We start from the raw sequence: 14474 nt of genomic DNA, 5'->3' as shown, positions 1-14474 counted from the left end.
TCCAGTATCATCTTTTTGCATCATTACATTTTATGAGAGCTGGTGTGGTATAGTGGTTAGAATGTCAAACCTAAGATCTGGGATACCAGGGCTCAACCTCTGGGGACCTTGGTCCATTTATAGAAAGATGGCGGCATAGGAGGACATTGGAGTTAGAGCTCCGCCGCCTTATATCTTTTTAACATCTTTTTAACAATGTTTGGCATCGTTTTTAACATCTTTTGGGGTTTGAGAGAGAACTTGCGGAATGCAAGTGATTGTTTCCTCCCCCCGTTTTTCCCTCTTCTATTCTGGCTACCCACTGGAGGTGACTGAGGGGTTTGGCAGTAAGAACGCCAACAGTACGAATGCCGTAGACAGAGAGAGTGGGACTTACCATCTGCTGTGGGGCTCGAGCCTGCGGGGTTCGGGAGAGGAGTGTGCGGGACGGGCGTCCCTCTCCGGCTCGTGCCTTCTCTTCTGCTGCTGGTCCCAGCTGCAGCTTGTGCCTCTCGGCCGTTGCTGCTGTGTTCTCACCGTGACCCGCACTCTTTTTCTCGTCGCCGCCGCTGCGGCCTTCGCCTGCCTTCGTCTCCCTGTTTGGCCTGTGCCTCTCTGCCGTCTGTGCTTCTCTGCCGCCTGTGCTTCTCCGCCGCCGCTGTGGTCTGCGTTCCTGCAGCGGCCCGTGTTCTTCCCGTTGCGGCCTGTGTTCTTTGCTTGGTCTGCGCCTCTTCGCCATTGCCGCTTCCCGTTGCGGCCCGTGTTTTTCTGCATCGCTGCTCCGGCTTGTGCTTTCGTTGCGACCTGGGCTTCCGTCACTATTGCGGCCGTCCTCCCTGTCGCTGCTTGGGAGCCTCTTGAGGAAGGTGGCGCTCGCCGGTGTGGCCTCAGGGCGCCTCCTGTTTGGCGGGGAGACGGCCAGCGGCGGGTGTGGACCTGAATTGTGGTGGTGCCTGTTTCATCCTCGGCGCCCTTCTCTATGGTGGTGGGGGCGAAGCCGTGACATCAGTAGCTGTGGTGCAGTGTGCCTTCCATTGACTCTAACGGTGGAGCAAGATAGAAGAAGTGTTGATGCCTGCTGGTACAGAGTGTGGGGGATTGTCTTGATGTATTTGTCCTTTTTTGAATGAATGTTGGGGGGTATATGTTATTCTGTTTGAAGTGAATATGGATGTGTGTTGTATTTAAGTTGTATTATGTGCCTAGGAAAGAGGCTTTATCATTGATCGGGGGGACTTGAGGGGGCCCCAATTAGTGTAGTGACGGGCAGAGGGAGGTATGGCGTTGTGCGAAGGACATGCCAGGTAAGGGGAACGCGGCCCAGACATGTAGTGGCTGTGCCTTGTTCCGGTCCTTCTCACATCCGCACGGTTGTTGGTTGTCCTCTCAGCCAGCCCTCGGATCTCCAGTTGCTGCTTTTAAATGCCAGATTGGTACATAATAAAACCTCCCTCGTCCATGATTTAATTGTGGATGAGGCAGCCGATCTGGCATGCATAACCGAGACCTGGGTGGATGAACAGGGAGGAGTTAGCCTTTCCCAGCTTTGCCCACCGGGGTACTCGGTTCAGCATCATGGTAGATCCGAGGGTCGGGGAGGTGGGGTCACTGTGGTCTACAGGAGTTCCATCTCACTCATCAAGCACCATGTCCATGTAGCTACTGGTCTGGAGTGTTTGCATCTGGTGTTGGGTCAGAGGGACAAACTGGGAATCTTGTTGGTGTACCGCCCACCTTGCTGCCCAATGGCTTCCCTAACTGAGCTGACGGAAGTGGTCTCGGAGGTGTTGCTGAGATCCCCTAGACTATTGGTACTGGGGGATGTCAACATCCATGCCGAGGCTACCTTATCTGGGGCGGCTCAGGACTTCATGGATTCCATGACAACCATGGGGCTGTCCCAATATGTCAGTGGCCCAACACATATATCAGGGCATACTCTAGATCTTATTTTTGCTACTGGACATGAGGATGGTGATCTGGATGTGGGGAGTTTTACATCTCTCTCTTTGTCATGGACAGATCACCGCTTGCTGAAGTTCAGACTTTCAGTGGCTTTTCCCCTCTGCAAGGGTGGGGGACCTATTAAATTGGTCCGCCCCCGGAGACTAATGGACCCTGTAGGTTTCCAAAGGGCTCTGGGGGTTTTTCCGGCTGATAAGACTGGCGCTCCTGTCGAAGCCCTGGTCGAACTGCGAAACGCGGAGATGACCAGAGCTGTTGACACGATTGCTCCTGCGCGCCCTCTCCTGTGTAGAGTTCATACAGCTCCATGGTATACTCCAGAGCTGAGAACGATGAAACAAGATAGGAGATGGCTTGAGCGGAAGTGGAGACGAACTCCCGATGGATGCAATTATGAGTTGGTAAGTGCTTCCAACAGACTGTATTCAAAGGCGGTGAGGGCGGCAAAAAAGCAACATTTCGCAGCCACTATTAAGTCATCTCTTTGCCGCCCAGCGGAACTTTTTAGAGTTGTCCGAGGGCTACTTCATTCTGGCCCTCAGGACATCTCAGAGTCATCGGTGGCCCGCTGTGATGAGTTTGCTGGACACTTCCAAAATAAGATCTGATGCATCTGTCGGGACTTAGACTCCCAGTTTATAGCAGTTGACCCTAGTGAGATGTCTGGAGCACAGTCTTGTCATGTTTTATTGGATGAGTTTCAGTTCGTTCAGCTCGAGGACGTGGACAAGGTGCTTGGACAGGTACGTGCAACCACTTCGATACTGGATCCTTGCCCCTCTTGGCTAATAAAAACTAGCAGGGATGGAACAGCTGGTTGGGCCAGGGAAGTGATAAATGCCTCTTTTCGAGAGGGAGTGGTCCCTGGCCCTCTGAAAGAGACGGCAGTGAGACCACTTCTGAAAAAACCTTCCTTGGACCCAGATAATTTCAACAGCTACAGACCAGTAGCGCATGTTCCATTCCTGGGCAAGATCTGGGAGCGAGTGTTTGCTGGCCAGCTCCAGGCACTGTTGGATGAAACCGATTTTCTAGATCCATTTCAATCGGGTTTCAGGCCTGGTTTCGGCACCGAGACAGCCTTGGTCGCCCTGTATGATGACCTGTGTCGGGAGAGGGACAGAGGGAGTGTAACTCTGTTGATTCTCCTTGATCTCTCAGCGGCTTTTGATACCATCGACCATGGTATCCTTCTGGAGAGGCTCGCGGAGCTGGGAGTTGGAGGTACTGCTTGGTAGTGGTTCCGCTCCTACTTGGCGGGTCGTCTCCAGAAGGTAGTGCTTGGGGAACACTGCTCGACACTGTGGGCTCTCCAATGTGGAGTCCCGCAGGGGTCGGTCTTGTCTCCCATGCTTTTTAACATCTACATGAAGCCGTTGGGTGCGGTCATCAGGAGTTTTGGAGTGCGTTGTCATCAGTATGCTGATGACACGCAACTCTACTTCTCCTTTTCATCCTCCTCAGGTGAGGCTGTCAGTGTGCTGAACCGTTGCCTGGCCTCGATAATGGACTGGATGAGAGCTAACAAACTGAGACTCAATCCAGACAAGGCTGAGATGCTGTTGGTGCAGGGTTTCTCTGATCAGACGGTGGATATATACCCTGTCCTGGACGGGGTTACACTCCCCCTAAAGGAGCGGGTTCGTAGTCTGGGAGTTCTTTTAGATCCTTCCTTGTCACTGGAGGCTCAAGTAGCCTTGGTGGCACGGAGTGCGTTCTACCATCTTCGGTTGGTAGCCCAGCTACGTCCCTATCTGAGCAGGGAGGACCTTACATCAGTGGTACATGCTCTGGTAACCTCGCGATTGGATTACTGCAATGCACTCTACGTAGGGCTGCCTCTGAAGACAGTTCGGAAGCTACAGCTAGTGCAAAACGCAGCTGCCAGATTGATAACAAGGACCAAACGGTCCGAACACATAACACCTGTTCTGGCCCGCTTGCACTGGCTTCCAATTTGCTTCCGGGCCAGATTCAAAGTGCTGGTTTTTACCTATAAAGCCTTATACGGCGTGGGACCACAATACCTGTTGGAACGCCTCTCCCAATATGAACCTGCGCGTACACTGCGTTCTACATCGAAGGCCCTCCTCCGAGCTCCGACCCACAGAGAGGCTCGGAGGGTGGTAACAAGAACTAGGGCCATCTCTGTAGTGGCCCCCGAACTGTGGAATAGTGTTCCCGATGAGGTGCGCCTGGCGCCGACGCTGCTGTCTTTTCGGCGCCAGGTTAAAACCTTCCTCTTTTCTAGGGCTTTTAATTTAACTTAATTTAATTTTAAAATGTGCTGTAATTGTTTTTAGATCTTTTATTCTCTGTATTTCGCTGTATGTTTTATTGGATTTTATTGTATATTGTATTGATTTGTTGTTCACCGCCCAGAGAGCTATGCTAGTGGGGCGGTATAAAAATTTAATAAATAATAATAAATAAAATAATAAATAATAATAATTTACTATCTCTCACTGTCTCAGAGGGCTGTTGTGGGCATCAAGTTGGGAGAATAATGTACAACACCCTAAACACATTGGAAGACGAGATAGACAAATCTCAGAGAGGGGCTGTGACATCTTCATGGCAAGGCCACCTCAGAGATGGCCATGACATTCTTCTATACATTTCTAAGTATGATAAAAAATATGAACAGCTAAACATGTTTGGATTTTAAATGTAGCATTTCAAAACAGTTCCCTGTGATTGAGAATGGCTAGTGCCAGAATTTATTCATTCATAAATTCATTCTGTAAATAATAAGGTTTTGGGCCCTATAAAGTTGATTGATCATTTTAATCAGAGTCCAATACCATTGCTCCTGCTAGCCAAGTTTCCTTTGATTGGTTGTGCTCCTTCCTTGTTATCTCTGTGACCTTCAGCTCTTGTTTTATGCAAGCTTCATCCAATTCCTTTTTCTTCTCCCATTCGGACATAGCAAAGAGGTTGAAGAAACATCACAAATTAAGGATTATCCTGCATGGTATATGATTCTTTCCACCATTCCTAATGCTATTTCTATAGGCATGCAGATTTAACTAGCTCAGTTGTATTCACAATTTGCACTAGCAACTTTGGCTTCAGTTTTGTTCTAACTCAGGCAGCCTTACCCCCCTTTTATGTGTCTCTTTGTATTTTTAACTATAGTGTAGAAATTCTATACTTCTTATCAACAAGCTCTGTGTTGTAAGAAATATTAAGATCCATTTTACAACTGCTAATATGTAGATTTTTGAAGAAGGAAGCATGTTACAAATGCTGCAAGATAAAGGGTAGAGCTGTCAGTCTTTTCACTGCTGAATATCTTCCCCTTTTTGTGCAGTAGCTACAATGGAAACTGCTCACTACTGTGAGGCAGACACAGCGATTAATGAACCTGAGGGGTACTAATCAAACATATGTTTTCTTGACACAATGATTGCGTTATATATCACATGTAAATGTTCAAGCCTTTATCTATGCTTAACGATCTAGGAAGGCGTCTTTCTTAAATGTGGGTGTTTTTCATGTGCTCCTTAGATTTATTCCACAGGGGGTGAGCAGTTAGCCAGCTCTCTGGTGAGATTAGTAAAATACTGTATTTAGTGGTGCCATAGATCAAGAAACTCCAGCATTGCAGGAAACAAGGTTTTTTAAAAATGCTACTTTAATGTTATATTAAGCCATTTGAGTCTAAATTTCCCACCCCCCTTAACTTGCTTTTTTTCCCAAATTAGTAATAATTGCAAATAGTTATGTAATTATTTCCTTATATCTTATATTGCAATTTTCCTCCCACTATTCTTATAGTTCGAATCTGGAACATGTGTTAACCTAGGTGTTAAAGTCCCATTGAAATGCAAGGGTTTTCTTAAGGGTGGCTGAATGATGTGCACAGGATTCTAGTCAGAGCCTGTAAAGTTATGTGGTAATTAGCAAGCCTTTTGATGTATGACTTGAGCATTATGAAGTCTCAATGCAGGGTGGTGATGGGAGGAAGATCCAGAGAAGCACGTTAGGCAATCTCTTTCATGTGCAACAGGAAGTTGGGAGGAAAGCAAATGTTTATCCTTTAAAAACAGTATAGGAGAGATGAACAGAAAGCAAATAGACTGTCATGAATTATGATGGGCTAGTTTCAGTTAACATAGTGGACTAATTCAAATAACAGCAAAGCATGATTTTGTGCTAGATTAATGATCCCTAAAGGACTTTTGGACTTCCATAGCTCCCCCTCCTTTCACGCACCATGATTGTTTAAACCAAACCAAAGTTTTCTGTTTCAGTCCAACCTCCAAACTATGATTTATACTTGACCTGCAACTAGGGATGAGTGGTTTCTGTATGTTTTTCATTTTTTCCAATCTTAACTTCAGTTTTCCTCATTTCCACATCAGTTTGTGATTTTAGTGTGAATTTCTCCTAATATACCCATTTTGCATGCAATTTTGCCATATATATCTTTTGCAATGTATATTTTCTCTAATAATTATATTTAATACATGTTTCATATGTTGTTTCATTAATATATGTATTGTTATGCACACTTTATCTTAGTATATTCATTTTTGTACACATTCAGAGAAGTGTGAATTTCGAAGCATGGCTGTGTTTCAAGTCAGATATTGATTTGGAAAGGGTGAATCAGGTATATTCACCTTTAAATGTGAACTTAATTGAATTTCTCCCCCATCCCTACCTGCAACCCTGGATTGGAAGCCACTAACTGTGAGTTTTGCTGTATTGTGGCATACGAGAGGAGGAGAAGTGTAAGAAGGGAAAGTGTGAACACGAGGGTCCTTCTGGCCTCATTCATGTAGTACCAAAACATGGTTTGTCATTACATCAAAATCAGCATAGTATCTTTAGGATCACCATCTTATTCTTTATTTTTCTGGCTCAAAATGATTATTCAAAGGATCACTTGAGAATGCTGTGATATAAATCTACACCACTGCACAGGATCATAGAGCACAGCTGTTGGATCGTAGTTGTTGGATCAGAACTTTCCCATTGGTGCCTCTAAAAATATTGCCCCACTAAGCAAATATTTTAAGGTTCCCCTTAAATATAGAGCTATATGAAATTAATAAATAAGAAGCAGCAATGGGGGGTGGGCTCTTTGCGATTCTTTAAATAAATACAAGCTGCATTGTTTTTAAGGCCCCCTTCCCCTTTTTTCTATCAAATGGCAGTGTCCTGTCAGTTGTAGAGATTTGTGTATGGCAGGACACAGGGGCATTTTATTACCAGTTTATTTCTGTCTAGCCTTCTGAAACTCCTGCTGGTGCTTTGAATCATACAGGGTATGTTTCAAGGTTGGATACATGAACTCCACTGTCACCCACGACTTTTAAAATAATTTTTTTAAGCTAATAAATGTTAAAGGAAGAAAGCATTTAACCATGCAGAAATGTGTTTTCAAACTGTGAAGAACTAAGCTATGGTGTGGGAAAATTTCTTCACATAACCAGCTTTTTCTAATCTTGTCGGTATCTGGTTAATGGTAGGCTAATGTGTTTTCCAATAGAGTGCATAAATTTTAATTATTTACAGCCAACAGCAGTAAGTAATAAATGGCTGCTTCCTAAGTACAAAACCCTTCATATACAAATCTTCTGATTTCTAGTAAGAGAGTTTTCTTTGCATAGCAGGACCAGACTTTCCAGAAGAATTTCTGGGGCAGCCACCTAACTCATTACTTCTGATGCAGAAGCCTTTGGTAGGATCTTTTCTTTCTCATTGCTGCCTTTGCAAATAGGGTTTCTTCTACGGAAAAACAGTGAAGGTCAGTTACAGAACTGGAGCCTGAAAGCAGAGGAGGAGAGGCAGAACAACTAAAAGGTAGCAGAGAGATAAATAGCATGGAGCAGGAAAGTAAACTAACAACCCCAGATCCAAGTGCAGAGTGTTGAATATCTTCAGCCTTTTGAGGCCCAGAACCACTGAAAAACGTGAAGAGAGTTACATGCTTGAGAACCTCAGCAGGAAGCAGTTGGCTTGCACAGCTGTAGAAATGTGTGTTGAGGGGGAGGGTTTTTTTTAAAAAAAAAATCACAGGGCTAGGTGGTCTAAGTGAGGTTGGACCATGATCCAGTATCCAGCACTTAAGCAAACTCTGGTGTGTTGAATTAATCAGCATGTGTTCTAAAGTACACAGTCACTATTTGCAGTCACTCCATATAACATTCTGGATTATTTCTTGAAATCCAGATTGAGTTTGAAGTAACATTTCTGTGACACTTCCTGAGATTCACAGTCATCTGTGTGTGATTCTTTTTTTTTTTTGGTAGATTGCATTGTTGCAAGATTACATTAGTGGTTCTTTTATGCATCTTTTGACCTGTAGATTTATATAATGTGACGATTAAGTTAGGAGTAACTTTATAGCAATATCAAAAATAGTCTCATCACAAAACTGCAGTGTTCCCCTTCTTTATGTCTTTAACAATCTACAGGCCTCAGGTATACTCCCATCACTGCCACTTACTCAATGAATGGGCATGTCAGTTGATGTCGCTGAATGAAAAACATTTTCCTGAGTCATGTTCAGAAAAGACTGTTCTCAAACAACACTAAGACATTATTTGTTTAACCTATGAGTGGTTTGTTTGAATATCAGAACCCAGATTAGCTGACTAACCTTGGTTTCTTTTTTAGCAACAAACCACAGTGTGAAGCCATGATATGTTGTTAAAACCCTGGCTTGTTTTAACTATAGTTTGCCATTATCACTGAACCCAATAGCTTTGCTTAAGCATGGTTGTTTTGCCACCTCACTTCAAATGCTCACCAAGCCTCAGAGGCACAAGTCAAGTGCAACTGGAAAACAAAGCAATCTTTAGAGAAACAAGCCATGGCTTGTTTGCTCACCTGTAAGATAAGTATTTCTGTTCCTTATGCTACAGTTGAATGTGATTGTGTTGTGCGAAACTTGTAAGCTGTTTTCTGTTGTAATGTCTTAGGATATAAAGTGGGGTATAAGTATTCTAAATAAATAATTATAAATGACATTCACTTATTTCCTGGAGAACATATTGCAGTATACTACAGGGGATATTTCTGTTGCTGTTTGATATTTTTGTTGTGCATGTTGTGCATCATATATCATCAGTACTCAATAAAATGGATCCAGTATGCTACTTGGTAAAATGAAATAAACCCTAATCTGAACTGTAGCCAGGAAAAATAAGATTCCACTTTATAACAGATATGTGATAGTATTAATAATAATGAAAATAAATAAATAACATCACAAGTGGAACCTGCAAGAAAATGTTGCAATATGGACTGCTCCTGCTCAGTGTTCCAGCCAGCCATGCCCTCTTCTAGATTACTCCATTCCATTCCCCTGGGATTTCCTGTTTTCCCTCTCCAACAAGGTAATCAACATTCTGTGGCCAATGGGCAATCCTCATTGAACTCATATGGGGGGGGGTAATAGCAAAATTTGAGTGTTGAATATTATAATAGAGAAAACTGTATAAGAAATGAGGCACAAAAAAGACTGAATATGAGAAAAAATACTAATATTTAATAATATTTAGAATTAAAAAGTCAGCAAATTTTGTGCACTTGATGAATTTAGGTGGGGAAATTACTTTCAGTGGGTCTCAGCACTATTTCCGAGCATATAACCACTGGGAAATGGAAAAAATTAAAATGTTCTGTAAGTCCATTGAAAGGAACTGGTAAAATATTAGAGTCATAACTATAACATACCACACACGTCAGAGTACCTGAAACCTTTTTTTGTAATAACAGTACAATTTCTGTTTAGAGTTGGAATTCAAATGCCTTCAGATCTCTTGATTATTCAGAATTAAGCCACTGTGTACAACATTTCCAAGTTTAGTATTATGGTTTTTCTGGCAAAGAGTCAGAAACAATTTAGCAGACCTTCTTGGTGTGCATGTGATGGAGATGATATGTGAAAGCCAGAAAACTATCAAGTGTTGAGTGCGATAAATCTCTACACAGTATTTAAACATACACGCTGCACATATACACTGGTGATCCCATGCATAGTCAGATAAACTGGCTTTCAGCATTTTCCTTTTTACTCAAGCTTCTCAAATAAGTTTTGTGCTAGAAGGGAGCAGTGGTTTGATTTGCTGGCAGGCCAGTTTCAGGAGCAGAGGTAAGGTGCTGAGGCTGTCAGCCAACTATTGAAAGTGATCCATTGGAAAAATCCCTGCCAACCAGAGTGCTAATGCCAAATTCAATGATCGCCATTCTTGGCATTAGCAGCCTGGTTGGCAGTGCTCCAGGGCAGATGTGGGGAGCCTGTCACCCTCCATCTCCCATTATCCCTGACTGTTGGCAGTGCTGGCTGAGGCTAATGGGAGCTGGAGTTCTCGATCCCTTTTCTACAGGTTTTTATAGATATTCCCCAAGATCAAGATTTTAATGGAGAGTCCCCCTTTCCACTTAGCATGTGGTTGGCCAGTTTGCTTGAGTGTGGCTCGTTCTCCCTTGCTGGATTAAGAGCTGTACACTCTGTGAGGCTGGGGATTTTCATTCCCTTTTATTCTTCACCTGTGATGGGATGATGGGACTGAGCATTCTACACTTTCATTTGCTGCAGAACTCTTTGCATCTGCTTTAGAATTTCATACTTGAGCAGCTTTGACCTTACTGAGATAATGTACTTTGTTTTGTTCCAGGTGCACTACAGTGACAGACAAAATGGTAAAGAATGTATGACTTGTTTGACATTGTCTCCTGTGCAGATGGCTTTCCATGGTATTGGAAGCTCCATTGATGCCAGCCATGACCAGGTATAAATAAGACTTACCTGACTACTTAATTTTGTAATGCCTATTTATTTCTGCAAGCTATGCCTAAGGTAGCATTTAGATATCTCAAGCTCAGTTTTTAGGGACTTCCACAAAGAATCTGCAGTAAGTTCTTCAGAAACAAGGCAATTATATTTTGCTTCTGCTTCCTCACAGGGCATAATAAAAAGCCAAAACTGATTTTCTTTCATTCGTTGTAGAAGTATGAATACTCTGCTAATTTTTTTAATTTTTCTAAAATTTCTTTTGAAGATTTGTTCTTGTTTAGGATGCATAATGACAGGTGTTTAAAACCTAATTTTTTGAAACAGGAATGGATAATATGTAGCCTTTATACACTTACAAATGGTCTTGGACTCTTGATATATTCCCCAAAAACTGTTGGTTTCTTTTTCAAAAGTTTCTAGCCCTCAAAGGCCAAGGGTTCAGGTGTCACTTTCCAACCATCCTCCATCTCTATGCACATTGAGATCAGGAGCCAGCTCTGGGTTTGTTCCCAACATCTGCTAATTATATATACTTCTTCTCAAGATGGAGGTTCCATTTTTAGCTATCATAGCGAACAGCTGTTGATAGGCATGTCATCCACTAATATACCTAAAAGTTTTGAATGCCATCTAAGCTAATAACCATCTCCACATCCTAGGTAATGAATTCCATAAGTTGTTTATCATGTGTTGTCCTTTTGTCAAGTCTGAAACTACTGCCAATTTCATAAGATTCCCTATGGTCTAGTATTATGATAGTGAAAACTCTCCTACTCTCTCCACATAATTAATAATTATGTAAGTTTTCTTTTATGTCTCCCCTTAATCATTAGCTCCCTCCCAAATGAGCGCCTAAACCACTTTGACCTTTCCTGTTAGGAAAGATTCTTCAGCTTCTGGTCATTTTGGTTGCTTTTTTCTAGCTCTGCAATATTCTTTTTCATAAGTGGTAACTAAAACTGTACATGGTATTTTAAATATAGCTGCACCATAGATTTATATAAAGACATTGTGATTCTTGCTGTTTTAATTCCTTTCCTATTTATTCTTAATACTTAATGTGCCTTTTTCCATTGCCACCCACACTGAGAGGTCATTTTCTTCCCTCAAGATATGTAAACTCACCCTAAGTGATCATTATTTACATTTTAGATTTTTTAAAAATTGAACAGCTTCTTGTGGCCTTCAGAACAAACTTTGGCTTCCTGATCATGATTTATTTTGGGGAGAAACAAACTATGAATGCTGGTTCAGACATAATGCTAAGCCAGCATATTCCCTACCAGGAAGAAGGGAGGGACAAAGCAGAAATGGTCAGGCCATATACTAGCATGCAGCTCAGGCACACTCTAATTTGTCTAACCATAGTTAATGGCAATGCTGTGTGTGAACGCACCCAGTAACACCTTGCATGCTGGTTTTCCCATGTTCAGAACTGTAATTATATATTGGACATGGCTTTAATAATACTAAAATAAGTACAGAAAATGTTTTAAAGTCATTACTAACTCACTAGAAGATTTCTCAAAGTTGACTGTTTAATTGTAAGCAGAAGAAATTATAAAAAGCTTTTGACAAATCTCACCTTTCACCATGTAAAATTTGTCATTCAGTCCTAGTGTTCCAGCTATGATTGTCATCCAGTAAAGTTTTACATACACCTTGCAGATTATGGTCTGTTATTTGTGCGTGTCGGCCATGTTACTTTTATTCTTATATAGAAACCATAATACACCAAGCCTCTTCGTTTTCTTTGTCTTCTGTTTCCTATTAAGTTAATTTCTGTGTTACTTCATGTGTAGGAAATACATGACAGAGCATTTGTTTTTCCTTGGCAACAGCTGGAGCCTGTTCTGGCATACAGCATACCAAAAAAAATCCATTTGCACAGAATTTAATATTTCATCCACAAAGTAAGTTATTAATTACATCCCATATGCAATTAGAATGTAAACCAAAGGGCTTAGCTGGACAGAGACAGAGAGCTGCTACCATTTCGTGGCGCTGTTCTCTCTCATATTAATGTCTAGGTAAGCACATTCATTGCTCCACTCCTGCTGCCAATAGGCAATGGTGAGGGCAGGGAAATGCACGTCACAGTGACCTAACATCACGCATTAGCTAGAATAGATGTTTCAAAGAAGAGGAGAAAAAAGATTTATGTCTCTTACATAGTTAAATACATCTAGTTAAGTCCCAAGGGTGTTCTATGTGCACAAAAACCTTTTGAGTCTATTTAGTTTTTTTAAAAAATAATAATAGTGGGCCTATCTCCTAAGACTTATGCAGGAGCTGTTTGTTGTTCAATTTTTGTTCTTTCAAATGGGCAAGAAATGCTTAGTTCTGATTTAGGCTGAACCTATTTTGTGTTTCTTTGCACTGAAGACAGTGCAAGGTGTGCTACAATTGAGAAAACAATAGAATTGGCCATTTAAATAAGCAGTGCCTCAACATTTTACTCGGAGGGGTGGTTGAGGACTTTTTTCATAAACCATTTCATCAGTGGCATTGCTATCAAGGCTGTATCTTCTCAACACTTTAATTGATTAGGTTCCACCTCCCATCACTCTCAACATACTCTAACCTACAATACCTGCTCTTTTCATGATCCTTATTAAATGAATGGACATAGGATCATGTGACTTTGGGAAGTCATCTTGTTTTATTCTTAGAGTCAGTCTGCTTATCCCTTAACACAGCCTTTCCCAACCGGTGTGCCTCCAGATGTTGTTGGACCACAACTCCCATCAGCCTCAGCTGGCTGAGGCTGATGGGAGTTGTGGTCCAACAACATCTGGAGGCACACTGGTTGGGAAAGGCTGCCTTAATAGCTTCCAAATATTCTTAAGAACATAAGCAACTCTGCCACTACATTGCTCAATATTTAATTGGTAGCAAAGTAACCTAACTAAGCTATCTGCCATTTCAGTGTGCACTTTGCAATACAAAAGTTTGAGATGAGACATGAAGCATTCCTGTATTTGTTTTGTATTTATTTACTGATCGTATGAAGCTGATCTCCACTTTGGGAATTCTGCTTTGGACACAAACGCCTAGAATCATTGTGAGTGGACATAGTTGCATTTACTGTTCCTTCACCTGACCACACCCCCTGCTCCTGTGCTACTGTGGGGCAAACTGCTGCTGTACAAGAGCCATAGCACTACAGAGGTGGGGTGGGGGACACAGTGTTCCATGGCTTCCTTGCAAAGCATCCTACTTCTGTGTGGGTATTTTGTCCACAGAAGCCTCAAAGACTGATACAAATCTGTTCTGTGGAAACACCATAGTAGTTGGGCATATAAGGCTGGCAGTATATAGCTGCTGCAATGCAAAGACTAGGAAGATTCAGCATCATGTGATAGTGCTGAGATCAATGATCCTAGTATGTATAATTTGAAAACTAGTGTCAGTAATAACACCATTTTAAAAAAATATCCAAGAACTTTGAATTTTCCCCCATTCCTGATTCTTGAAAGGCTGAAAGAATCGTCAGAAAATATTCTTGCATTGGTTCAAAAAGTGTTTTGACTGTCTCCCTTTCTTCTAGAAACCCAAACAAAAATGTTTGGAAAGAAAACTCTTACCCTATAACAATGGAAGAGCTTCTATGTAGATAATGATAATAACAAGGGGGAAAGGAGAGGACAGAAAGATTTGGCATGCATGTGTAATGGCCATATTTTAGTCATTCCTGCTTGCTTGCTTGCTTGCTTGCTTGCTTGCTTGCTTGCTTGCTTGATTAAAACTGGATATTCAAACAGAGTCCAAGGGC

At 42.1% G+C, this 14474-nt stretch overlaps 1 protein-coding gene across 7 annotated transcripts in view; it reads left to right on the top strand.

Annotated features, from left to right (window-relative positions):
- STAU2 (staufen double-stranded RNA binding protein 2) overlaps positions 1 to 14474 on the top strand; it is a 248775-nt gene that overhangs the window by 155711 nt on the left and 78590 nt on the right. For 5 of the 7 annotated variants that reach the window (XM_061601391.1, XM_061601410.1, XM_061601400.1 and 2 more), the window contains exon 13: positions 10581 to 10694. The exons of 1 other annotated variant lie outside the window; for it this stretch is intronic. In XM_061601391.1, coding sequence (XP_061457375.1) covers positions 10581 to 10694 — 114 coding nt within the window. Of the gene's footprint in view, positions 1 to 10580; positions 10695 to 13712; positions 13828 to 14474 lie in introns of those variants that run through there. One more of the 7 variants, XM_061601428.1, reaches the window with a different exon arrangement.

The sequence above is a fragment of the Rhineura floridana genome, chromosome 1 (genome assembly GCF_030035675.1).
Source record: "Rhineura floridana isolate rRhiFlo1 chromosome 1, rRhiFlo1.hap2, whole genome shotgun sequence".
In the NCBI taxonomy this organism is placed as follows: Eukaryota; Metazoa; Chordata; class Lepidosauria; order Squamata; family Rhineuridae; genus Rhineura; species Rhineura floridana.
The sequence above is the reverse complement of the archived record's forward strand: the minus strand, read 5'-3'. Positions and strand labels throughout refer to the sequence as shown.